The 27,888-nt window shown below is 47.0% G+C and overlaps 1 protein-coding gene across 2 annotated transcripts in view; it reads left to right on the top strand.

The window, feature by feature from the left end:
* The first annotated feature begins 7,516 nt into the window (after positions 1-7,516).
* KCTD7 (potassium channel tetramerization domain containing 7) overlaps positions 7,517-27,888 on the top strand; it is a 143,987-nt gene continuing 123,615 nt past the window's right edge. For both annotated transcript variants that reach the window (XM_086954626.1, XM_086954627.1), the window contains exon 1: positions 7,517-8,528. In XM_086954626.1, the coding sequence (XP_086810752.1) occupies positions 8,400-8,528 (129 nt within the window). In that variant the 5' untranslated portion in view covers positions 7,517-8,399. The remainder of the gene's footprint in view (positions 8,529-27,888) is intronic.

The raw sequence follows: 27,888 nt of genomic DNA on the forward strand, positions 1-27,888 counted from the left end.
ATTATCACAGTGCACCTTCCTTTTCTATAATGTAACTTTATGTGATAAGCAATGCTGCATACTCTTGGTGGATAACAATTGTACATGGGGAGGCCTGCTGTAATGCTTGTATGTATACAAAATAAAAATAAAGCTTCAAAAAAATAAGATTTAATCCCGGTTTAGGAAGCAAAAGATAGATCTGTTTACCTCCCAGCACAATGCCATTCTTCCCAACTTCTGCAATGAAGTTAGTAGCCCCAGGCATGGGTAGTAGATTTCTTGCTGATACCATGCACCAGGGGGTTCCATATGCCTTTCTGCAGCAGTGATCTCCCATGTCAGACTGCATTTTGAAAACATTTAGTTAGCCTGTCTGCCTTTGGTCCTCATTCAACATGTCATTATCTTTTGCAGAACTTGTAAAAGTGTTATTTTTTTCATTTAAATAGTGATCTGTTATTACATTGGGTGGCACAGATCTGACTCAAACTCTTCAATATCTGCATCTTATGGTTTAACAGTAGATATTTACGGTATACATGTTGCCCGAGTTCCCGTATTTTTCATTTTGCTGTTTTAGGCTGGTTGCATCTTGGACTTTGGAAAATCCCCACTTGACTCTGCACTGCAGGCTAAAGGTCGATGGTCAATATCCTATATAAATCCCAGGAATTTACCATTAAAGTGGAGACGCCTTTGAACCAGGTTATAATGAGAGGTTGTGCCAGACTGACAGAACAATCACTCTCATGGCAAGAGTCGAACCAGTTATGAGAGGAGCTGGGCCCAGCTGTTATGTGTTTTCTTTCAGAAAGGCACACACTCTTCCCAGCTGAAGTCTGATAACACAGTTGATTTGCTGTGAATAGGTATGCAGTGAAAAGGGCACTAGGAAACTCTAGAGGCAAGTTAGCTATTCCATGCTCTCATAGTATAGCGCATAGAAGTAGCATTAGGGTGGTAGGATACTAAGAACATTCTAATAGCATGTTCCAACTGTTCATTTTATTTTCCCTGCTAACATTGTGTACAAGTGCTGTTTACTTATATTCTGTGTGGTTATTATTCATGTACTAATCAACAGTTTGAGACTGTTGAGATAAACACTCTAAAATATATAGTGTCTTTCTTAGTGCTATGCTTGAGTGTGCTATTCTAAGAACAAAATTGGGTTTAATATACCATTGTGTCCCTGAACCTTTTATGAGACTGTTAGTAACCCTGAAAAAACAAATGCCACGCTTGGAGGAATGCTCAGTGGGTTGTATGGGGCTGTATTTAAAATGGACTTCCTTACTCAGAGATGGTGCACTGAATTAAGTCCTTGGCCCACAGGTTAGAAAACCCAATCCTGAAGACCTGGTTCCTAGAACCTGGAATTTTCAACACTGCTAACTCCCCTTCTCTCGAAGATGCTATGGAAGATTCGAGAGGAGAAACTGACATCGAGCCCAGTTGCGGCCTTTGTGCCTTGCCATCCATGGTTCCCCTTTCTAATGTGTCTGTCTGTTGGAGGAGGGGGAACCATTACCAGTTCCAAGAGAGTCCAGCACAGCTGCAATTTTCAACTTTGTCCATAGTCCATTACAACACCTGAGGCTGACTGCTTGGAAGTTGAGAGGCTGAGTTTGGAAACGTTGGGATGTTCAAAACAGGCAACCTCAGACATGCAATCGCCTAGCAAAACCCTCAACTCTTTCATCCTACAAAATAAACACTAGGGTTTGTTTCAGTAGTGGTGTTTAGTACAAATCAGGATCCTATTTCCATTGATCCTTTCCAAATACTGGAATTGTCGAGGGAAGGCTTCCTGCAAGGTCTAGCTCCAGCTACTCTCTCTGTGCCAGGGCTTTCAAATAAATAGGTGGGGGCTGTGCAAAGATAACACTGTTAGCCCTTAGACTGCTAAAACATTTTAGACTGAAGAAACCAGTCTATCTTAACCAGTCCCTACATGGGATTCATCAATCGTTTTGACAGAGTTACGTTCAAAACCTTTTGAGCCTCTATAGAAAGCCCAGTTCATCTGGTTATATGAAAATGTAACACTCCTAATTGCAATAACCTCAGCAAGAACAACCGGTGGATTGAGAGCTCTGGTGATATCATAGCCTTACTTTAGTTTTTTTTACGTACAGGGTGGCTCTGAAGTCAGATCCCAAGGTTAACCCTACGATACATTCCCTTTTCCGTCTGTCTCAAGAAATAGTACTTCCGGTATTTCAACTAAACTAAGAAATGGAAGTAGCCTCATATTTGGATTTTAAAAGGGCCTTAACGGCTTACATAGACCATACTAAAGAATTTAGGGTTTCTAAAACTTTGTTTATTTAATATGTTCCAGTCAACAAAGGGAAACAAGTCTCAACCAAAAGTTGGAGTAGATGAGTGGGTCAAGCAATAACCCAAGCTTACAGTGGGCGAGGTATCCCAACTAAAATCTTGGGGTGTTTTACAAGACCAATCACAGCATCCTGGGAGTAGGCAAGTGGAATATTCTTGCATCATCTCTGTAGCGCAGCCACTTCAAGTCATCCCATCAAACGTTTGTCAAACATTATACGTTAGACATTACTAAATCCTTAGTAAATAATTTTGGATTAGCAGTTATAAAATCAGCAATGAAGTAATTGTTGATTTCTATAACAATTAGTCAGCATCAGGTTGGTCAGTGCAAATTCACCAATGCGTTTATGACTTCCTCAGAGAGTACCGACTGGACAGAGTGGATGCATGAGGGGGCAATCAAACCATTGCTTACTTGTAATTTTCGTCAACCCCAGATCATAGTCCTCCATGTTCCAGTCCACATCCCTCCTTCCTGTCATTTGTACTTCCAGCTCACTTACTTGTTTCACACAGGAGGTTGGGAGAAGCCCTTTGTACTGATGACAACATGGGCAAACATAAAAGAAATACTATTGGTATTTGAGTTGTGGTAAACTTCCTGTCTGGGAGGCAGGGACTCCTCATAGGGTGACTGGGGCCAGGTGGACAATGATTCAGGTACTGAAGATTACTGCCAAGTAATAGTTTCAACTCCTCGCACCCTGAGACCAGAATCACCCCTTTAACTCTCCTTGTCATGTATATTTTGAACATGAAAACCTTAAACATTTTTCTCTGTGAAGAGAACGTCAGCCAGGCCTATAAGCTCTCCAAATACTTGCTGGAAAAAGTATATAGTGTTGTCTGTGTAGAGTAAATCTAGCTGAGACAAATGGGGTGATACCGTAGTATTGTGGTGGTGAGCCTCAGCAACGCCTACCAGTGCAAGGGATTTGCCCTTCTCTGCACAGAGTCCTCAGACCAATAGGACGAAGTTGGCACAGAAACTGGAACAGAAAAGACAGAGTTTATTAAACCTCATGAGGTGGAACTACATTCACACAGCACCCTTCGGTAATGCATGAACTAGCACACTGACCAGAAGGAGCTTGGTCCTTTTATACCCACACAGGGGCTCAAATGAAGGCAGTACAAGTACAGAATGCTGGTTTCAAATACATATAAGGTCATACAGAGAGTGTGCTGGCAACAAGTGGGAGGGGCTGACAGTTAGCTAATTCTGGTGGACACATCCTGACAGTTACAAATTGGGGACAGCTGTAAGCTCAACTGAACATGTGCAAAGCAGGAGAGGCTAAATATATCTCGTCTCTAGGTAGATTTCAAGAGCAGTTAACAGGAAGTTAGGACAGAGCACATGGTAAACAAAATGGCTGACAGAAATACAAAATGGATTCCGCAAAACGGACAAGATAATCTCTGAATACAAGATGTCTTCTGCTAATGCTTAACCTAATCGCTGCTAAATTACAACAGGATGAAATTCAACAATTTTTACAAGCGAGAGAGGCTGTGTGTAGGTTTCTACTAGGAGAGGAAGTGGTCTTTGAAGGGATGCGTCTTTAGCATTCTCTATTTAAGGAGAGTAGGAATCATTCTGATGTTGTCTAAGATGATGTTACAGTTTGTGGGTGCGTAGACAAAAATGGCCTGCCTTTTGGTGTTTTCCTACATGCATCTCTTCATCTACAGTCCAATGATGTCCTGGCTCCAGGTTGGGTGGTGTCTGTCTGAAGTGGTTCTTTTCTTCACCAGCTATAAAGGAGTGCTGTGTCTGATGGCCTTGTAAGTGATGCAGTTGTTGTTAAGGATGATGAGGGCTTGTGGGGGGAGCCAGTGCTGTTCCATCAGTTTTGTGGTGAGGTATTTGAATGGCTACAAGTCTAAGGAAAGATGCTGCAGCATGCAGGATACCATTGAGGGGTGCCAGAGTGGTGTCATGAAGGCTGCTGAAAAGAGTTGCCTCCACTCAGGTGAGAAAAGATTAAAGGCTTTCGCTGTTGGCCTGATCATGTTTTTGGTCGACACTGATTTCTTTATTTTAGGTGGGCGAGCCAATAACATGTTCTCTTGGTGATAGAAGGTGAGTTCTGTGTACTAAATCTGCAGGGTACAAGTTTGAATCCATCACTCTGCAACCCTGACCTAAATCACTGCGAATGTGGTAAAAAGGTAACAAAAAAGGTATCTGTTTTAGAAGACAAGGCAAAACTAGCCAAAACGGCTCATGGTTGGACAGTGCTTAGCGACTATGAAGCTCTCAAACCACAACCCTACATGAAAGTGGGAGTCAAAACGAGGACAAAAGAAAAATTCCTAAAGTTGCGACTGGGCATCTTACTGACTCTCCCGCATCTTCCACGAAAGGAGATCAGGACCACAGTGCTGATGTTTATGCAAAAGAGGAAACGAGGGCCTTGTGCACGTCATCAGCATCTGCCCTAACTTAAAGGACATAAGAAGCCCTACTTCGACCAATATTCAATCAGAATGGCATCAGGACTTGCAGGCAGGCAGTAAAACTGTGCTTTAATTCGGCTGAGACACAGTTAAACTACTGGCTCACAAAATTCTTTGACATATTAACTGTCAGACTCAAACATGCATCGCAAGTGGACATCGGCTACCTAAAAAATAGCTGGGCTGGTCTGCCACTGTTGCTTGTTCTGGCAAGCTTTTGCTACTGCACAGTGCTTTAAATGGGCCGGTACTCACCGGTACTGAGTACCGGCACTTCTTACATTTATCCCTCTGAGTACCGGCACTTCTCTAGTGCCGAGGAGAGTACCGGTACTCATGAAACACTGGTGCTGGCGGCCTTTCATTGATAGCCAAGGCACTTCTGTAGACCGGAGCCGAGCCCAGCTGAGCAATTCAGCGTGGGCTCATTTGCGTCCCGTCTGGGAGTTCACCCTCATGCTGTGTTGCAAACACAGACATAGAGGCAGCCCAGTGGTGAGAGCGTAATTAAGAAAACTGTGGGAGGTAACCAGGTTCGAAAGGCTTTACTCCCACCAGATTCTTTTGTTAATTGTCCGTTTATGTTTGTCTGCTTGCCTGTGGGCTTGCCTATGATTGTTTTTGTGTGAGACAACAACAAGAGAAAGGGTGGGGGAGAATAGAAACACTCTTGGAAGTTATATTAAATGAAATGTGTGGAATGCTTTGTATGTGCATGTCTGCTTGTTTCTTTCTGTGTCACTCGAGAATATATAGAATTGTGCCAAGCAACAGCAACTAACAGTATTGCTGTTGCATATATTACAAAATAAGGAAATGTGAAAATATCGCCACGTTTGGCTTTCGTTGTGTGTAATGAGTAAACAAATCTGTTTTCTTTATCGAAAGAAACTTTGCGTGTTTTTGGTTTGTGCTGCAAGTAGTATTGAAGTAAAACAGTATCAGCATGTCTTGCCCTAAGCCACGCCCCAAGCCCCGCCCACTCGCCATATTTAAATAGGTACCTGCACTATTTCCCCCCCATTTAAAGCACTGCTACTGCACCTTATGGACACACAGACACAACTGATTTGACGAAGATTGTAAGCGCATAAAACATACATTTTAATAGGCCATATAGCAATGGTTGCTTAAATTGGCACAGTGCCCGTTAGCCCAGATCTCCTTGACGCACAATGAACTTTAGAATTGTTGACGAGCGCAATGTCTAAATGCGAGTTTTAATACAATGCATTTTGTTGACCTTTTAGCATTGCTTTTACTCTCTGAATTACTATGAATTTTATTATCATGTGTATGCAACGGTTTTAATTAATCATGCACAATAAACTTACTTACTTACTCACTGCGCATTTGGGAAACTGAGTACTATTAAGGGGTCGATTCCGATCTCGGCAGGAAGGGCTTCAAATTCGATATGGGCGGGAAAAGGTACGAGTCGGAAACGTGTTTCTCGACCAACTAGGACACCTGTACAAGCGAGCAAGTACTGGATGCGACTGTACGCGTGTGTTCCGACCAAACCGTATCTGGATCCGACCTGCTCCAACTGACTCTTACGGACACTATTCGCACCGCGCAATGGAGATGTTTTATGACCGAGCGAGTACGATGTACGCGACAGACAGTCTGATCGAGACTAAGTTTCCGCCTTGCAAAACATCGGGGAAGATACCTCTGCTGGTCAATGTTGGACCCCCTGTCACACACAGACTCGGACACAGGGGGAGACCCAAGCATCTGCCCAACACAGGCATGTACGGTGCGGATGGCACTGAGGCATACTCACTGTAGGGGGGCTCTTGTGTGAGACATACCCATTCAGTCAATGGGAGCCCATGTACGTGTTGGATGACCAGCTCCCATTGACTTCTATAGGATGTCTGACCAAACCGAGTGCCGCAGCATGCGGCCGCATCGTACTCGCTCGGTCGGACTGAGGGGTCTGGCTCGGTCGGAAAACACTCCAGATCTGGCTCGTTTGGAGTGCTTTCCGATCCAGATCATAATCGGCCCCTAAGGCGGGATGAATAAATTTACCAGGAGTCTCCATTTTATGAGACCCACAATGCTCCGCTCCCGGGGTTTGACAGCCTCGGGGTTCTAGTCCTTCTTGTTCACTGCTATTATAGGCAGCAGCAGCTGGTGTATTTTTAGAATGAAAACCAGGAACGGGATATGCCGTCTTCGTCATGACCATCTGCTAATTTTATGTCTTGAGTGCTGTGAAATGCAAACGAAAATGGTGTGAAACCCCAAAATATTATTTGAATTAGCAATCACAGCTTCCTTTCAACTATTAAATGACTGTTCCTAGACTCGTGGGGGGGTGGGGTGATGCCAGCCAGGCCCACTATCACTAACGCGCCCCGCTTAAAATTGGCGTTGGTTTAAATTATATCATAAAATGCCTTGCATAATTAGAAAGGCGTTGAGAACAGCTAATGGGCGTGAGAAATAGATTACTAAGCAGCGCTTCCATGCAAGAGCGAGCGATCGGCGTTCACGTTGTCTGTTGCAGTGACCGTCCCGTGATGCATTTGCGACATAAATACAGAACATCACTTCCAGGGGAACGGGGAGTATGTATTGATCCTGAAATGACCGGTGCGATAAGCAAGCGGTTCTTGCGAGAGTAGACTGGTCCCAGCACAGTAGCAGACAAGCACGTGATGCGGCAAGCCCCGCCCTCTGATGTCAGCTGTGCAGCCTGCACTGAATCCCTCCAGATAACGGATTACACTATCTCTGCACGGGCTGCCTTTGTCTCTCTGCACAGAGGGGCAATGTTTACATAGTGCGGGGCAGGAAAAGCGAGAGTGGGGCAGGAATAGCGGCGCTGAAAGCAACCTCGAGAGTGCTGAAGTCAGTGGTATTCAGTGAGTGGGGGCAGCAGGGAGAAAGGGAGGGGCCGGGCGGACGTGATAAGGGAGGGACTGGCACTAGCAACAGACTGAAGGGCCAGGATCACACGGTTTAAGACTGAGAAGGCCAGGATCACACAGCTGAAGACTGGGAGGGCCAGGAGCACAGAGCCAGGCACCGGCCAGATACTGACTGAGGAGCCAGGAACACACAGTAAGATCCCCGGGTCGGGACAAACAGAGTGTAAAGGGTCAGGAACAGACAGCAAGGCCAGGGGAAAGTGAAAGTCAAGGGGTACTTGGAGGCGGCAGCCAGAAGAAGCGGGCACCTCGCACTGAGGGGCCAGCAGCCGCCCTGGACTGAGGGGTCACTAGCCTCCAGAGACGGGGGGGCAGCTGCAGCCACGGACTGAGGGGTGACCAGCCACCAAAGGCGGAGGAGCCAGCAGCCGCAGAGACTGAGGGGCCGGCTGAGCCTAAGGACTGAGGGCCGTGCTGCAGCCAGGGGCACGGACCACCTGTGGACAGAGACGAAGGGACCAGCAGCTGCCGGAGACCGAGGGGTCTAACCCGAGACCCAGGGGTCCAACCGGACAGCGACGGGACAAAACCTTCCGAGGGTGAAGGCGGCATCGCCCAGAGGGGGAGAGGGGGCAGCACCCTCGCCTTGAGGGCACCCCTCACCTCCGTTCCGGAGGATGTAGCCGTCGCCCCCTGCCTAGCCGGGCCAGCAGCGGGCAGAGGATGGTGGCAGTGTCGGGTCGTCTCGCACACACCCCCGAAGATGCCATGGCAAGCTCGGACAGCGAGGATGGCTTCAGGGAGCCGACGGGGCCCGCGGCCACCCGGGCACAGAACCTGCACCGGCAGCAGGTAAGGAGACCCGCAGTCCTGCCTGCACCCCCACTTCAGACTGAATCTGGCTTCACGTGGGCCCCGAGTGTTCTCTCCACGGGGTCGGTGTGGTATTCCATCCCATTCCCAGCAAAGCCGGCCGGCGACCCTGCACCCTCGGCAGGTGAAGAGGCCACTCCGTTGTACAAGTTAGGGGTTATCCACCCGTCACCCTGCACTCACTGAGCCTCAAACCTCTCTACAGCGGGGGAAGGGGTCTGCACTATGCACATAACCCCCGCTGGCTCTTCACAGCAGATTTGTGCCCCTCTACTGCAAGCACGGGGCCCTGCACACCCGTACCTACACCCCGCCAGTAGGAATCACCCCCCAAACCCACCAGAGAACCCATGCACTCCCCTCCACCTCTCCACCCTGCTTCCCTTCGGCCTGGGTGTACCCGGGCACGCCCCCTGCACGAGGCTGCCGCAGGTGAGTGCGGCCTACACATAAACAAGCTGGAAGCGGAGCCCTGGGGAGCAGTCGGCAGCAGCTGCCGCCTCTCCAGAGCCTCCGTCCGCGTGTCCGGCCACACCTCCCAGAACTTGTTGGCAGGCCTCTCCTCCTGAGCCCCCCTGACGCCCCGTCCCAGACGTGCACCTGACGCCCCGTCCCAGACGTGCACCTGACGCCCCCTTCCCAGACGTGCACCTGACGCCCCCTTCCCAGACGTGCACCTGACGCCCCCTTCCCAGACGTGCCTGACGCCCCCTTCCCAGACGTGCACCTGACGCCCCCTTCCCAGACGTGCACCTGACGCCCCCTTTCCAGACGTGCACCTGACGCCCCCTTCCCAGACGTGCACCTGACGCCCCCTTCCCAGACGTGCACCTGACGCCCCCTTCCCAGACGTGCACCTGACGCCCCCTTCCCAGACGTGCACCTGACGCCCCTTCCCAGACGTGCACCTGACGCCCCGTCCCAGCCGTGCACCTGACGCCCCGTTCCAGCCGTGCACCTGCACCTGACGCCCCCTTCCCAGCCGTGCACCTGACGCCCCCTTCCCAGCCGTGCACCTGACGCCCCCTTCCCAGCCGTGCATCGGATCTGACGCCCCCTTCTCAGCCCTGCACCTGACGCCTACGCCCCAGCCCTGCAACTGACGCCTACGCCCCAGCCCTGCACCTGACGCCCCAGGCGTGCACCCGGCACCTGCGCCCAAGGCATGCACCCGGCGCCTGCGCCCCAGCCATGCACTCGACGCCCGCGCCCCAGCCATGCACCCGACGCCCGTGCCCCAGCCGTGCACCCGACGCCCGCGCCCCAGCCGTGCACCCGACGCCCACGCCCCAGCCCTGCACCCCACGCCCCAGCCCTGCACCCCACGCCCTTGCCCTGCACCCGACGCCCGTGCCCCAGCCCTGCACCCGACGCCCGTGCCCCAGCCCTGCACCCGACGCCCGTGCCCCAGCCCTGCACCCGACGCCCGTGCCCCAGCCCTGCACCCGACGCCTGCGCCCCAGCCGTGCACCCGACGCCTGCGCCCCAGCCGTGCACCCGACGCCTGTGCCCCAGCCGTGCACCCGACACCCGATCCCAACCGTGCACCTGACGCTCCGTCCCAACCTCTCCTGAGCCCGTCGCAGCCAGCCGTGCACCTGACGCCCCGTCCCAGCCAGCCGTAAACCTGACGCCCGTCCCAGCCATGCACCTAACTATCCCACGAACCTGCATGTCTGTCCCTGCAGCCCTGGCACCCAAAATAAAACCTGTTCCAAAGTCCTGCACACCTGGTCCCATTGTGACCCCCAATATGCTGCTTTAGTTTCTGGTCTTAGAGCTGTAACCAACTCTCTGCAGCGCAGCATCCTTCCCCACAGTCGCGGCCGGCATGAATCGCAGGTGGGGGGGCAGGGGCTCAGGGGGTCGTGCGGGTAGTGGGTTAATTTAATTACATTTATTTTTTAAACGTACCTTTGCCTCCGGTGTTGGACTTGCGAGTCTCGCCTCCTGCTCTTTGCTCACAGGAAGCAGAAGCTGGCAGCCTCCCTTCCTGCCCCTAAGCCAATCACAATGCTGCAATGTCAGTGTTGTGATTGGCTAGGACGCCATCCTTACAGGCGTCTATGGGGTGGCCCGTTTTCTTCCTGCAGGCTACACAGCAGCCGACATGAAAACGGAGAGTGCTATGACTGTGTTGGTTGTCCTTGGGGCCCGCCAAACAGTCAGAGCCCATAACATTTGGCTAGCCACTCCTCCCCGACCCACCCACTCCCAACCAGGCATACCCTTCTTCTGCTTTCCCGCAGTGCGAGAAGCAAAAACGTAAAATGGTATTTATATTATTTTATGTTTCTGCTTTTCGCACTGCTAGAAAGCAGTGGGGCGACACTCCCAACGTCCATGTGGAGGCGCCGCCCCTGCTTCCCTAGCATACAACTGCACCTTGCATTGTATATAAAGGCATGGAGGGGCGTGCGCCTTACCCACTTTCACCACACTGTTATGTGTACATGTAACGTGCACTATCAGCCACAATGGTAACCAGGCGCTGAGCGTGTGTGCCTAGCCCTGCCCATGGTAGGTTGGTAAATTGAAAAGCCAGGTCTTCAGTTTCTTGCGGATTTGAAGTCGAGAGGTTGAAACCCTGATGTGGAGTGGTAGGTCGTTCCATGCTTTAGGAGCGATGGAAGAGTACGCCTGTCCTCCTGATCTGTACTGAGTATGTGTGGGATGTGTGAGAGTAGGAGTCCAGCAGAGCGTAGGTCTCTGAGGGGTTAATGGAAGGAGATGCAACCGTTCAGGTAGGTGGGCCTAAGTTATGTAATTCCTTGAATGTTTGTGTGCGCAGTCTGAAATGAGTGTGTATGGGGAACCAGTGGAGCTCCCTTGGGTGTAGTGTGATGTTTGTAGTCTTCTAGTGAGTTGTTTGGTGCCCTTGGCCTAGAGGGTGTTCACATAGTCCAACTTGCTGGTAACTATGGTTTGAGTGAAAGTTTTTCTAGTGTTGCTTGGGACCCATTTGCATATTTTCCTCAGCATCTTTAGGGTGTGAAGCAGGATGCAGTGACAGCATTGATATGTTGTGTCATGTCCAGTTTGCTGTTGATTATTGTTTTGAGGTTCCTAGCATATGTGCTGGATGTGAATGTGGGTCTGTGTTAGACCTGGTATTATTGGCATGAGTCTCCCTCCCATTTCTTTACTCATTGCCTCCTCTGTTTTTGATGTGTTGCTGGTTAGATGCTTTGGGCACTGTGCCACTGCTATTCAGTGCCACAGTGCAAGTGTTCCCTATGTTAAATTGATGTATTGATTAGTGACTCCATGATTGGGTTATTTGATTTACTTGTCAGACCCTAGTACAGTTCACCATGTGTGCCCACAGCTTGTAAATCAAATGCTGCTGGTGGCTTGCAGCACTGGTTGTGCCACCCACAGAAGCAGCTTGTAAAGTGTGTCTCAGGCCTGCTATTGCAGGGCCTGTGTGCAGTCTGTGACTGCCATGTCGACTTGGCAAGTGCACCCACTTGCCAGTCCATAAACCTTCCCTTTTCTTCATATCAGACACTCATATGGTAGGCCCAAGGGCAGGGTGCATTGTAAGGATAAAGTAGGACTTGCCCTGGTGTGTGTGGCATGTCCTAATAGTGAAATACAGCCATTTTTGTTTTGCAAGGCTACCTGTTCCCCATAGGCCAGAATGGGCAGTTTGAATATAACATCTTATAATCCTAACTGACTCAGGGAACTAGGTAGAAATTCGAGTTTAGTATGCCTGAACTCAGGATGATTAAACACATCTTTTAGTGAAGTTGGTTTTAACATTCTGTGTTTGAAAATACCACTTTTAGAAAGTAGGTTTTCTTTTGCCTAACTATCCAAGCCTGCCTCTGCTAGGTTGTGTATTTCTTGCCTGGAGTTTGAGTGACAGGGGCTTGGGGATTCCAGGAGACAAGGTGAGTCAGCACAAGCCTGAATAGAGAGATCTGCATGTAGATGGGTGGGAGGAGTTGCACCTGGGACCTGAATTGGGCTGTGCCTTCCCTCCACAATGCTGGCTCCACCTCCTGTGGTGTGTCTGATGTCCCAGGCCTACACTGTGAAAGGAAAGAAGGAGTCTTGTCAACAAAGTGCTCCAAGACTGACCAGAACTGGTTTGGACTAGGCAAAGACCCTCTGCCTTCAGAGGACAAATGATTTTGCAGTATAAATATGGGGACCCAGACCCCAAGACTTTAGATCACTTCTGGGAACAAGACAAACCTTTTGCCAAGGAGAAGAACCAAGGAAGCTACAGGAGTTTGGACTGCCCCCCTGCCAGTGTGCTGTTTGCTGGGTTAGTATGATAGAACAAGGGTTTGCTGGGTTGGCCTGCAGTGGTTTCTTCATTGCCAAGGAAAGAAGAAGGAACTTTCAAAGAACTTTCATCATCTTGCAGAATTATTCTCCAAGGGCTTGAACTTGTGCTTGCCTCCGGCTGAAATCTCAGGGACAAAAGACTTCACCACCAGCTCCCTAATGAATTTCCTTGCTGGGAATTCTGTCTGCAGAAGCCTGTGTGTCGCTGAGAGCTGGAAGCGCGACGCATCGCGAGGAAGCGCGTCGCAGTCGCTGCTGTTTCCATCGCATCGCCGGAGAAGCGTATCGCCGTCGCAGAGGTTGCCGCCTTATCACCAGAGAAGCGTGCCTTCGTCAAAGCTGTTACCCGGCCGCACCACCGGAGAAGCTTGTCGCCGCAGCAAGGTCACCTTCTCATCACCGGAGAAGCGTGCAGCAGGGCCTGTCGCTGCTCCAAAGCTACACAGTTTGCCGCACAGCCGCCGAGCATGCACGCACACGTCTTCACGTCGTCTCATCAAGGGAGCTATCTTATCGCATCGGATCGTCGCATCGCATCGAGGCGGCATCTTGTCACATCACAAATGGAACGCATCTACGCATCACCTCCTCTCCGGTAAGGAGCAAGGACACATCTCCCTTCCTGTGAAAATTTTGTTTGTTTTGAGTTACGCATCCAGGTACTTTGTGAGAACTTTGCCGCATTCATCAGTAACTTCTACCATCTTTAAGACTATTTTAAGTACAGTATTGTGGATTTTTGATGTTTGTGGTCTTGTGTTAAGTTTATATAAAGAATACTTATTTTAATAAAACCTGTGTGGTGTCCATCTGTAGTGTTTTCACTGTATTGCTGTGTGTATTCACAAATGCTTAACACACTGCCTCTGAGATAAGCCTGTCTGCTCGTTTCAAGCTACCAATGGGGTGAGCAGGGGTTGTCTAGTAGTGTAAATCCCTTTCCCTGACTTATAAGCAAGGGTCCTTATTTGGTCAAAGGTGTATACTATTGCCAACTAGAGACCCCCAGTTCTAACAGTCAGAGTTCGGCCAGCCACCAGTTTGAGTCTCATTGTGAGGTTTTCTTCCCGAAGATAACTTCTTCTGTGTGGTCGGTGTTGAGCGTGAGATAGTTGGCTCTCATCCAGGTAGCGACTTTGGTCATGGAGGCAATTAACCTTTTTTTTTCTTTTGGTGGTCTTGTCCGAGAGGGAGAGTATGAGTTGCGTGTCATCGGTGGAGGACAGGATGTTTATGTAGTGTGTGTGGATGACGTTGGTTAGAGGGATCATGTATCCTTTGAAGAGGTAGGGCTGAGCGATGAACCTTGAGGCACTCCACAGATGAGTTTGCAGGCTTCCTAGGAGTAAGGTGCCAGGTTGACAGCTAGTGTCATATCCGTTAAGGAGCAGGTCCAGCAGAGAGTGGATCCTTGGATGTCAACTCATGCAGGTGCCTCACGAGGATAGGGTGGGAGAACACAGTCAAATGCTGCAGAGAGGTCTTGGAGAAAGAGAGATGACATGTCTCTTCTGTCAACAATTATGTGTATGTTGTCTGTAGCGGTGAGAGTGCTGTTTCTGTACTGCATTTTGTCCTGAATCTGGACTGCGTGTCATTGATGAGCTAGTTGCTGAGGTGGTCGGTGAAGGGTTGGTTTAGTTTCTCTAATACCTTTGCTGGTTATTGTAAGAGGGAGATGAGTCTGTAGTTAGATTTGAGTTGCAACAGTGACGGGGGTTGAGGCAGTAAGTTGCTCTATATGGAGGTGATTTTGTTGCATAAGAATTCAGAGAGCGTGCTCCACATCTTGAATCCTTTGCTCCCTCCGATTCCTCAGCCTTGCACCTTTTAATCTTGCTTTGTGAACCTCTCCCCTTGGCATCCTGAGGCCCGCAACCTCATTGCAGACCTGCATCCATCATGTAGTATTTCACCTGCCCCCCAATATTCTGCATCTCTAAAGGTTTTACCCCTCATCATCCAGTCCTCAACCATCTTATCAAGCATATGGCAGCCACGCGCCCCTTTTTTCAAGCAGCTGCCCTGCACCCTCCTTCCACACTGGAGCCAAACATTTCCACTTCCCTCCCCACGTGGCCCTCGTTGTCTTCCAGTCTTGCCTCCTGTTTCAAGAATTCTGCCCTGTGGCCCTCTGCGTCCGATTATAGCCCCGTTTCTTCAGGTTGATGGATGTCCATGAATTGTGTGCGTTTTCAACTGCTCTCGATCGTAAATCATACATTCTTATATAGCGCCTTTCACCGTAAGGTCTCAAGGCGCTTGCTTTGGGAACCCGTCCTTGCCTTTCCCTGTGAGATTACGCCTACTGGGCATCCCCAAGGTGAAGACCAGGTATCCCATTGTGGTGGGGCCATAGTGGAGATTAAGCAAGCTATTGCCCAGAGTTCGATGAGCCCCATCAGTGTAGGACGTATCTTTTCCATTCTGAAGTGGGAGTGAAACACCCTGTCAGAATTGAATTTGGCAAAATGTGTTTAGGTTCTCTTTGCGATAATGTTCATGGAATAAAGAAAAAAAAAGATGGATGTGTAAACATTTACAGTCAGCATTACAGCTGATGGACTCAACGTTTGTGGCCATCCCTCGTTAAGCCACAAACCCAGGGAGTACCATTGTTGGGTTTTTGCTCTGAGCTGTAATCTGATCTTTACCTTCACTGATGTGAGCCTGACCACAGGTTGTGAAAAGGTTCCTCCCAATTGGGTATTTTCCTTTGTCCTTCACAATAAGATTTACTCACTGTATTGCTTCCTCTACTCCCTACCTCCTTTTTTGGATCAACTAATGGAGGTTTTCTTATGAGTATTAGTGTGAAAAACCAACTTTTCTTTGAAAAGTGGGTCTTCACTTTATACTTCTTTGCTGCTGTCATAATGCAGGCATGGGAGTGAACAGACAATGCTCCTTGTGGACATATGAGTAAAAGAAGAGGGGAAAACCATGTATTTTTGCCCAGCTCTGCTTCCGCATCCGAACCTGCTATGAATACTATTTGTTTGCATACATTGAATTATCCTGCTACTTCCTCGTGGACTGCAGCGCAGACCACCCTAATGTTTATCCATTGTAAGTCATAAAATGAAAACGTACATAAATCATTTAATGTGAATAATATTCGTAGGCTAGGGTTAGGGGATTGTGAATAAGGATTGGCACTAAAGGTGGGGTTAAGGTAACAGGGCAACAGCCAGCAGTTAAGGCTAAGGGCATAAAGGGAAAAGGATAACAGGTTATTGATAATGCGCTATGCATAAGGTGGTGTAAGCAAGGGGTTCAGGGTATGGGGTAAAAGCAAGAAGGTAAGAGTAAGATGTTAAAGGAATATGAAAAAAGGGTAAAAGGTAAGAATTAAGTGGGTAGTGGTAAGGCGTTATGGGTAAAGTGTTAAGGATAGAGTTAAGGGTTACAGGTTAAAGACACAGTAAGGGATGAGGCTAGGGGTTAAGTGTTACAAATTTAGTGTAAGGGTTAGGGAGTAAAGCGTAAGGAGTTCAAGAGTAAGCGATTAAGTGGTAAAGGAGAAATGGGTTAATGGTATTGGTGTAAGGTGTGACATTAAGGGTAAGGGGTCACATGTTGTGGTTAAGAGTAAGGGGTTACAGGTAAAGACAAGTGGTCATGGATTAAGGATACAAGTTTTAGGATAATTTATTATGAGTATTAGGTATAGGTGGGGATTAGGCTAGGGTATGATTAAGGCATGAGGGGACATATATATTTATTTATTTAATCGCACCAGACAAACCCAATGCTTACGTCATTTCTACAAAGTCCTTCAGGGACCAGAAGTGCTTCGCTCTACAAATATATACAACACACTACATCCCCTTTACTATTAAATAAAAAATACTGAATTTACATATGTACATCACAGCTACTCAATGAGTTGTCGAGGCGCCCAGATCGGCATTCCAGATCTCGTTGTGTGAGGTTGTGGAGATGAATTAGAGACGCTTGCATCGGATGTAGGTGATGCAGGTGTAGGAGTCAGGCTCCATGACTCACAGGTGGACATAACTCAGTGCGGATATCTGGAGTCGACAAACATCGAGGGCAGGAGCTTGAAATGTGATGAGTCTCTCAAAATGGACTTTTCAGGACATTCAGTATTCACCAAATGTCCTTTGCTCGTCATGACCCTCAGCAGTATCAAACGGAGCATTCGATTTGCATTCTGTTGTTGCTAGACCAGGACTCGGTCTCCCTCCTTAAAAACCGTGTCCTGAGTACCTCATCATTTATCAGCATAAGTCCTCATTTTTGACTAGTTCACAAAATCTGTTTCACGGATCTCGTCCGCATCAGTCACTCTCGTGTTGGTCCACTGTGGCAGTTTCATTCCCATGGCTCTCCCAAACATCAAGGTGGCAGAGCTTTCACCTGTTGTGGAATGCGGAGTGGACCGGTAATCATGAATGGCCAAACCCAAAGCAGATCGGCGGTCACTTCCTTCCAGCACAGCATGCTGATCCACTCTCTGTAGGTTGCCCATGAATCGTTCAACAACCCCGTTCACCTGTGGCCAGAGAGGTATGCTTTGTGATGCTTTATATTCATGCATGTGAGAAAATCTTTGTCGCAAAAATATAATTCAGTACCCCAATTACTTTATCATATGTAGTTGATGACATGTCTTCCATAAGGGGAAACCTGGATTATTCATCAACGATTACCATTATATGATGTCCATTGTTAAGGGGACAAAGAGATCAACAGTAATCCACTTTCACACTTGCTTCGGGAGATCGTACATAGTTGGTGGGTGCTGCATTGTCTATGGATATTCAAAATCATCCTTTAGAGGTCGAATATGTTTTTCTTCAGGATTGCTGTGAAGTAATATCTCTGAGAGCAATTATATCTCGATTTGTGTTTGTTACTGCCAGAATTTATTTCTACAGAATGAGCAGCAGGCATGACATTTGACTACAAAGTTAATATAGGCCTTGACCTCTTTAGACGTTGCATCATGACATTGCAATCGCACTCTTGAAAAGTAGTCAGCTCAGCAGGATTTTGATCTTTCCCTGGCCGGTGAACAATAATGTAATCTTACCCTTGCAGTCTCAACCCCCACCTCTCAATTTGAGGGGGCATCTTGGCCTTTGGATTCCTGAAAATGGTAAGCAACGCCTGGTGGTCAGTGACAAGTGTGAAATGTTTTCTGTATAGAAACACCTGGAAGTGTTCACAAGCCCACACTACAGCAGGCTTTCCTTTACAGGTTGGGAGTAAGCACGCTCGGTCTATGACGGACTCATGAGCACATAAGCCACAATGTGTCTCTGCATTGTCATGACCACTGTTCAAAGCTGAGATTGCACCCAGCCCCACCAGGCTTCTATCAACCACTATCTCAGTATGCAGTTTTGGATCAAAAGAGGCCATTTTAGTAGCATTCATGTGACCACCTATACACAGCGTTCCTTTTTCTCAAGTTTCTCAATGGTGCACTGACTGTGGCAAAATTATGAATTCACCTGGAACAGTAATTGGCCATGCCAAGGAAGGATCGCAGCACAATCTCATCCTGTGGTGGACTAGTGTATGATAATGCTTGTACTTTAGCCAGGTCTGGTGTCCTTCCCCTTTCAGGAAAAATATGCTAAAAGAATTTGAGTTTTGTTTTGTAAAACTCACACTTTTCTACACTCAATGTAAATGGCAGACTTGTGTCAGGGCTTTGTCATGGTCGTTTCGAGTGTCCCAAACACCGGTTTACCATCACTGTAATTAAAGGCATATGTGACCGTCTTTATTATGCATCTAATAACATCCTGAAAGAGTTCTGCTGCCGATGATACCCCAAAGCATAATCATTTATATCGGAACAAACTAACATGGGTCAAAAAGGTCATAATGTACCCGCAAATTTCTTCCAGTTCAGGTTGATGATACCCTTTATTTAGATCAAGGCAGGAAAAAATGTTGCCACCATTCAGTTGTGTAATCATGTCTGCAATTTGAAAACCTGCATGTTGTTTTCTCTCCATTGCCTTGTTAGCTAAGCGCATATCAACACAGATGCACAAAGCACCTCCACTGTCCTTTTTTGGCACCACCACTATGGGTGAAATCCATGGCGTCGGACCAGTAGAGCGTTCAATGATGTCAACCTTCAACCTCATTTCTAGTTCTTTTTCAACAGCTTTCTGCAATTGAAAAGCATTTGATCAATGTTGTTGAGCAACAGGGCAATTGTCCTCATTAATGTGAAGCTGCAGTTTCATGGTTTTAAGCCTTTAAGTGCATGGCACAATGACTGACTTACTATGTTACTTTAGTTGATAAAAAATCAGACTCCTGTCATCAGCAGTGCTGAAACTGAGTAAGCATGCACTAGACGAAGTGCCTTGAAGAACACGTATCAGCGACTGTACCTGTGTCACTACAAATGTCCTTTACTCTGTAATGGCGTAGAAGCACCCCACTTGTATACCTTTTTGTCTTCAGCGGCGTGAGACTGGGCACTGGAGACAGTTCATTGTACTTTTCCGCCGGCATGATGTTGATCGATCCTCCTCTGTCTGAAAAAAGGAATGGGACAAACATTCACTTTAAGTGTGATCTTGGGCTAATCTCCAAAGGAATTTGGTTGTTTTGTACAGCGATCTCTCTTGGACTTGGATTCTTCTCTGCGCGAGGACAAACCTACATGTTCACGTGGCTCACTGGTAGAGATTGTCATCGCACAGCCATCTTCTTAACCGTCGCTCAACAATGACATTGACGAGCTTGTGGGCGACCACTTGGATGACGATTGACTGTTTTTCTTCCACTTGCCTCACATGATGTAGCCACTTGGCCATGTGGGCCTGGCTAGAATGCTTCTGGAACTTTCTGGCATCCATCTTATCTTGTCGACGTGACATTATTGGTTTCTCTTTCGCTTTTCATGAAATTGTTCTCTTTCCTGTCACCTTTACATACTTGTTCAATGGTGGGACCTTTACCTTCATGTAGAAAGGAGAATCTGCATCGAAAACAGTTTTGTTTTCTTCTGAGAAATCACTTTAAGGCCCTCAACTTAGTGTATCTGCTGACTTTCATGTTTAATGCTGATTCCCTCTGATACCTCCAGCCTGCATATCAGCAGCTTGTCAGTCCAAGTTCTTCTGCTCTCATGGGCATGAGCACTCTTTCTAGGCTGAGTGTCTTGCACAGCATACGTCATATGAACGAGTCAGACAGGCAACCATCGTTTACTGAGATATGTATGACTACATCATTGAAATAGTTGAACTTGCAGTGCTTGATGAGCGTATCAAGTCTCAATAAGTGTATCCATTGTTTCTCCAGCTTGTTTTCTGACTTGAGTGAAAATGTACCTTTCATAGTCGACATTCGCTATTGGATTGAACTTGACTTTTGAAGCTGCTATAATGTGACTTTAAGATACTTCATCAGCTTGTGATTTTTTTTCTTTTTTTGCTTCTTTCACTCCATCACCTGCAAAGGTCTTCAAGTATTTGATGATCTTCTTGTCATCTGCTTCTTTTAGCGTATCAATGAAATCATCAAACTTTTCAATCCAGGCAATCCATCTGGCGCCATTATTCTGGTTTTTGGCATTATCGAAAGGAAGTGGCGGCTTCCGAACTACCTGTGAAACTTCCTGCCGTTGAGAATAGGGCCTGCTCTGGCGACGTTGGCTGGCCACTTGCAGTGAGACCATTCAGACCATCTCTAGGCCTGCCGTCGCAATCACCATGATGTCATATGGCCCCTTTTTTTATCTTTGTTGGTGGGTGGTGTTTTTTTTATTTTTAATCTCGCATGTGTTCAGTGCCGTTCTCAACCTTGTGCATTGTACCTGGTCTTCACGGTCTTCTAACATGCTTTGCACCTACATTCTCCTTCATTGGCACACTTTTGCACCTTGCGGCCCTCAGCGCATCTCTGTACCTGGTTGTCGCTGCCTTTAGCATTTCTCTTTATGAATGATGACTTTGTGTTCAGCCATGGCACAGTACGTCGTCTTTCGGCTTTACCACCAGGTTCTGTGACTGAACTTTTCCGTGGCGCATTCGCCTTCTACAAAAGCCTTGCACTGGCTGGGATGGCACTTTAATGTTAATGGTAAACGTTTTTTATAGAACGCATGGCTGTCGAAGGGCTTCCCAGCGCTAAGTGATCCAGCTGCAGTGAGGGAATATGTTTGTAAAGTTACTGAGGAAATTGCCAAGTTTTTAACTTTTTCCTGAATCTTGATTCAACTTCTAGTAGTCTTAAATTGCGGGTCAAGACTTTCCAAAGTTTAGGTACCAGATGTGAAAAGGATCTGCCACCCCATCATGCTCTCTTAATTCTTGTGGTTCTGAGAAGGCGTTCTTGGGATGTTCTTAGACTTCTATTGGCGACATGTGGCACAGCCAGGCTTCTAATTTTAGGGATACCTCTGTTGTTTATTGCTTTTATGTGTCCAGCACAGAGCCTTAAATTTGATCCTCTCATTAATCGGAAGCCAATTAAGCTATTTCATATGCTCCCTTACTAATGCATGACCTGGGATTTTGGACAGAAGCCTAGCTGCCATGTTCTGCACTATTTGAAGTCATTTTATAACATTTGTCGGAGAACCCAGATAAAAGGAATTACCGTAGCACAGGCGTGAGACCACTATGGATTGGATTCCTGTTTTCCCCAAATACTCTGGGATCAATTCTAGGACCTTCTGGATCATCTCGGACCTGCCTTAGTAATCTAAAACAAGTGCCCGCCAGCTTTTTTGCTTGTTCTTCTATTGTCAATTCTTTGTCCATCCATATTCCAAGATTCTTAATGGAAGAGTTAGGGGCTGGAGAGCTCCCCATACAAACTGGCCAGCTAGGCAGAAGCCTGATGACAACGTTGTCCCCCAGAATCATCAACTCTGTCTTGTCACCATTCAATTTCAAACAGCTGTTAGTCATCCATTTAACCACTTTTTCCAAACTGGGCGCCAATTGTTGGTATTCAAGATTTACTCCATTGTCAAAGGAGACTACCAGCTGTGTATCGTGTATAGGAAACCATAGATAGGCCAAACTGTATCTGCCAGTGGCCGCATGAAAACATTAAATAGAGAAGGACTGTGCGATGACCCATGTGGCACTCTACATATCGATGAAAGCTTGATAGTGCACAAACGTCATAAGTGCGTCCCTGCGTTTGGGCACACCTTTTGGTTCGTCACAAAGGACAGACTCGGTTGTGTTTTGTTTGAATATTTAATTGTTGTTTGTAGATTCAACAGTTCATTTTGTATCATTCTTTCATATAGTGAATATTTCATTTCATGTCCTCATTACATGATTTCCAGTGCACACTTATAACGGAAAAAACAAGCGCTCCGATGCATTTCGGGCATGGCCCTTTCTCAAGGAGCTCTGTTGATGAAAATAACATAGTTGATATACGCCATAACATATGATGTGCATCTCTCAAGGTAAGTAAACGTACAAAAAAACATGCAAACTGTGTTAGTGTAGTTTAAATGGGTGCATACTGGGCGTGATCCTTATAGGTGCGTAATAGCAGTGCAACGTGTCAAACAATAACATGTGTAAAGGTGAGACGTACCGGGTGTTCCTTGATGTCAACAAACTAATCGGGGCTGTTGCTGGCTTGCGCTGTAGAAAAAACAGCGGAAGTTTACAAGGGTGACCTAGCACGATATTAGGTCGGCGAGGTAACTCGAGTCCGACTCGCATCTAAACTTACTTCAGTCCGAAGCTGGAAATGTGAAAAGTTGAAGAGTCGACTCAAAACTTCTCTGCGATTCGGGACGCTGAGGGGATCCGAGCGTGGGTGTGTCAGTGCGTTGGTCGGGGATTTAAACCTGACCGGAACCCGGAAAGGTTTGTGGTGTCAGTAAATAGAAAACGGACTAATTGAGCTGATGGAAGTTTGGCGGCCATCTTAGCCTGGGTCAAGGCTGAAGCGAATAGCAGAATAATAGGGGTTGTGCGGGGTGGAAGCAACGACGCGTGTGAAAAAATAACAACACGTGTTCGAGTGGTTATATGTCGCTCAGTGTGTAAAACATAGTAAACAAAAAACTGTTAAAGCAAACCGCTTGATTTGCAATGCTTTACAATATCATACAGATCTTTCATTGAGACCGAATGGTTTCAAAGATTGTAATCGATAAATCCAGGTTGTCTCTCGTTGTAATAGAGTTCTATTATTGTCTCTGCCTTCTTTTTTTCTCAACCAACTCTAATACCATGAATTTTAGTTGAGCTATGGTATGTCTCTGTTCATGAAAGTGCATGGCTATGCTGGATCGTTCATTTTTTGTCCGTATATTAGATTTGTGCTCATTGAGATGTGTCTTTATTTTTCTTTCAGTTTTCCCTATGTAGATCTTCCCACATGGGCACTTTAATAGGTAAACAAGATTCATGGAATCACAGGTAGCATTTACATTCACCTTGATGTTATGTCCCCTCGTGGGGTGGCTTATTTTGTTTCCTCTTATGATGTTGTTACAACTGTTACAATTGTAACAGGGAAGTGTTCCTTTGAATGTGATCTGTTTTGTGGATTCCCTTGATACTATTTCTTTTAAATTGGCTGTTCTGGTGTAGGCAAAAATTGGGGGAGCTTTAAACAATTCTTTGAATTCAGGCTCAGTGGCGAGTATGCGCCAGTGGTTCAGCACAATTTTTTTGTGTTGGTTACTTTGGGTGGAGTTTTGAGAAACTACCACCATTCTGATGTCTTGGTGGCTCTGGTGAGAGCTTCATTACGTGAGATGGCATTTACTCTCTCAGTTGCCTTTGCTATGACGTCTTGGGGGTATCCCCTGTTCTGAAATCTAATGCCTGTTTCTTTCATGCGGGTGCGACAAGATGTGAGCTCTGAGATTATTCGCTTAATCCGCAGCATTTGGCTGTATGGCAGGTGCATTTTGAGTTCTGATGAAAACTTGTGTGGTGGAGAGTGTTATTGCGGTCTGTGTTTTTCCTGAACAGATCAGTTACTAGTCTTCGTTCTGTGAATTCAATGGAAACATCCTAGAAACGTATCATATGATCGCTGATGTGCCAGGTTAATTGAATCCTGTTGTCTTTGGTGTTTAATTTGGTGAGTGCAGCTTCCAATTTGGCCCTTGTATCTTTCCATATGAAAAAAAGATCGTCTTGCCTGCTTTATTTGGAACCCAGAAGAAAGGTCCAATAAAATATCCTGGGTGGAGCTGTCATGAAGCCAACTGTCTGTAATAAACAGAACGTCCAGGCCTCCCTCTTACAACAAGATCCATATCTCTATTTTATGTCTTGGAAGAGATTGACTGTTAATTTGACCTAGCTTCCAAGTTTTGGTTTTAATTTGTAAGTGTTGTTTCGAAATAGTTTTCTTTTCTGTCCTTTTAAAGCATAATTACACTATGCGCATACCTCAACTCCCTCGTCCAGGTTATTCACTCTAAGAGGGAGGGAACATCGTGACACAGGAGGTTGCCTGAGAGACCTCAGCTGGTCCGCTGTATATTTTAGTTGTTCGGGGCAGATTTGAGCAGGGTTTCAGTGTGCCCGCTGCATGCCCACACCCCAGCTGCCATGTGAAGACGTGGGCGGTTAACAAATAGAGCGCCGACCTCCGGCTGCTCTACCGTGCTCTATGATAGAGGAGGGTGACACTGCCTCTCTATGGATGCGGTTGTTACCGTCCGAGTGAAATACTCTACTCCAAGCAATAGCAGCAATATAAGGATGAAGATAGATTAAAAATTGTTATTCCTCAATTTTAAAATTATTAATCGACACTTCTAAAAAATTATAAATTGGCATTTTTAAATGTAACCAACATCGGTTTACATAAGAAAGTCAGTGTTTCCCCAACGTAGCGCTCTCCACATACACCAACTGTCGATTAATACTTCGACCAAGGCACACGTGGCGCACATGAGCAGTTTGCTGAATCTCGGCAAACCGGCTGTGAGAGCACGCTCGGATCTTTGGGTCCGATCCCTTGACTTGTCGCCGGCTGTAGCATCTTCCCCAGGCCTGTAGCATGCAAATCACTATACAACACACTGAGCTCTGTACTGCGCGTCTTTATTCTTCAGAGTGCAACCGTAAATTAACCTTGCATGACATCACAAACTTTATTGAAGCACACCCAGACACACACAACGCTTATGTCATTCCTACGGAGTCTTTCGGTGACCAGAAGGGTCTCACTATACAGATATATACAAGACGCTACGCAGGCGAGGACATTGTAAGTATCTTGAATCTGCCAGCGCCAGCAGACGGCTGCTACTTGCTGACCCGCACACTGTCAGAAGAGCTCAAGGCCGCGTGATGGCCGGCACACTGCAGCCGCCATCTGCAATCTTGTCACTGGTGCCCGGGCCGTGTCGCACACACGACCTCCTGCCTTGGTGCTATTAAATATGACATTCGTATCTTATTTTAAGTGACATTTATAGAGCGCACTGACACATTACTACTGTAGGGTTTCTGCCTTCACGGCCCATGAGGCCAGGGACAAAAAGGCTTGGCCGGGCCTTGCAAGGGCCCAGCTGAAGGTGGAGGCTCGCTCTAAGAAGGTCCGTGTGCAGTGTGACTAGGCACAGAATAATATTCATGTTTTTATTAATTAAAGGCTTTTACTGATGTGGTCCGCGGGAGACCCGGAAAGAGCAGCTGCCTGGCCACGAGCCAAGCGGGGTCCGTGTAAGCTCCAATAATACTGTAAGTGAACGGGCTCAGGGAATTGATAAAAAACAACCCGCAGAAATAAACATGCACACTGCCTCCGCAGAGTAAAACGCAACCCATACCCCAGCAATCAGGTGTCCCGGCGGGGCAGAGACTCGTTAAAACAATATGCCCGCCCCGAGGGCTCCTGCTGACGCCGTAAATGGTTCAAGTGGTTTTTAATCCGCCGAGTCCCACCGGGATCGGGGATGCGCGAGGGCCCGGCGCGCGCTCAGTAACTGCTGAGGGATGAGCAGGCGTAATGATGGGACTGCAGGAGCGCTCGAGCTCAGCTGTGCAGGAAAGGTCATGATATCCCCAGGCAGCGTTTTAGGCTGTCTTTTGAGGTCGTTTTTAGCTAGTCTTGGGTGCATTTTATTCTGTGCATTTAGTGGAAAAAGTGGTTTTCTGTCTAACTCTCTTCTCAACAAATACAAACTCTTCCAATAATTACGGTAGTGTGGTTTGATATCCACTAAATAGGTTTGCCATTTATAATCCACACGCCAACATAATAGTGTAATTTTATATGCACTAAAAATGTATGTCACTTACAGAGCACAGACCACAATCCAGATTGCCTTCTGTGGATTTAATAATAGTAGTACGGTGAGTGAGAGGTAGAGATTTTGCAGTTGTGACTGCACACCTTTTGCACAGGTTTCCTCTGCCAGCATCTTGTCTGCTGATCTATTGTTCCACCAACAAAGTTTTAGAAATGTTTCCAAAATACGACAGTGAGGATCAGGCAGGAAGTGCCTGGAGGCCTGCACGGCAGGGCTGCTCGTGCCACTGGGCACTGTGGAGCCCTGCAGCTCAGGGCAAAGTGTAGCTGCAGTGCCCTGTATCACACGAAGAGCAGCCACAAGTGAACATGTCTATAAGATCGCATATCACTGCGCATCAATCACTGTTAGAAAAGTCACACATCAAAGATTGTTGTGCATCTCATAATGTTGGGGACTGTGGCTGCTTATTATTGGCGAGTATGTGAAACAAACAGGTGTGGAGAAGAGAGCTTTCCTGCATAGAGGATTGGCGAAAACATCATGAGAAGTGGATATTTGATGTTTTCTAAAGTTTGTGAACAGAGAATCCAAAAAGTGTACAAGCAAACAGGCTAGAAGCCACAAGTTGTTCACAGGAACAAAAATATACTTTGCACTACGCAACTGAATTTATTTAAAAATCACCATATGCCCAAGCCAGCCCATACAACCCATGTATTACTTTGCAACTGAAGTTTCCACCACGACAGAACATTGTACTACTTTCACCTATTGTTTATATTTTCTGTTTACCAGCTTCATTTCCATATATGTGTATGCATATTTATATGTTAGAGCTCTTTGTTTCGACACTAAATGCATTAGAGACAAATCCCAAATAGATGCAAATGCTTACCAAGGTTAGAGGCCTAAAGTATTCTTAATCCAGTGGTTTATATGTAGTAGTCACTAACGCAGGCTGGCAGCTGAGCTCCGCTGGCATTGGCACATATCCTAGTCACTGGCATTGGCACAGGCGTTCACAGGCCGTGTCATTGCAGTCACTGGCATTGGCACAGGCCATGTCATTGCAGTCAGCTGCACTCTGTCCAGCTCCACTCCTAGCACACACCCGCATCATCACAGAGAGCAAATGTAACTCCTTATGGACTCTGGCCAGCTCGGTTTCTTTTTTTCTTACTGGACAATTGAAGGCAACCCACTTCCATAATGTACATCACAGGGCCATCTATGAAGTGTGGTACTTGGTGGGCGCCACCATGTCTCACCGCTCTAAAGCCGTTGGGTCAAAGAAAAGCTTGGCCTGGATGCAGGCAAAAGAAAAGTATGAATATATCCCTTCAGATAAGAGGAGCAGCTAAAAATCATAAGCCTTTATTAAACAATTTAAGGACGCACATTTTCTTCTCAGAAAAAAATATTGCTTGGCGAGCTCTTTCTGGCTGCTTTTCTAGAGCTTGGATTTTCAGGGGGACTGCCAGCGGTCACAAGAAGCAAGCCAGGGGTCGCAGTTTGCAAAAGTTATTAACTGACTGGGCTGGCTGCACTCGAGAGCTACTTAGTATTTCCCTCTGGTCCCACCTTCAGGTTCCCTTTATTCTTGGTATTTATACCCACCTCAGTGTGAGGCTCCCTTCATTCTTAGTATTTCTCCTGCTCTCAGGTTGAGGCTCGCTTTGTTTTTAGGTCTCGCCTGTCGATGCGCATGCGCATCGAGCTTGCGAGACTATGGGGGCTTATCCACTCTTTAACCAACTTGCAAGGAATCGTGGCGATTCCTTGCAGTGCACGAGAAATTTAAGCTCAATGCGCAAGCGCATTGAGCTTAAAAGC

The sequence above is a fragment of the Lissotriton vulgaris genome, chromosome 2_1 (genome assembly GCF_964263255.1).
Source record: "Lissotriton vulgaris chromosome 2_1, aLisVul1.2, whole genome shotgun sequence".
Lineage (NCBI taxonomy): Eukaryota > Metazoa > Chordata > Amphibia > Caudata > Salamandridae > Lissotriton > Lissotriton vulgaris.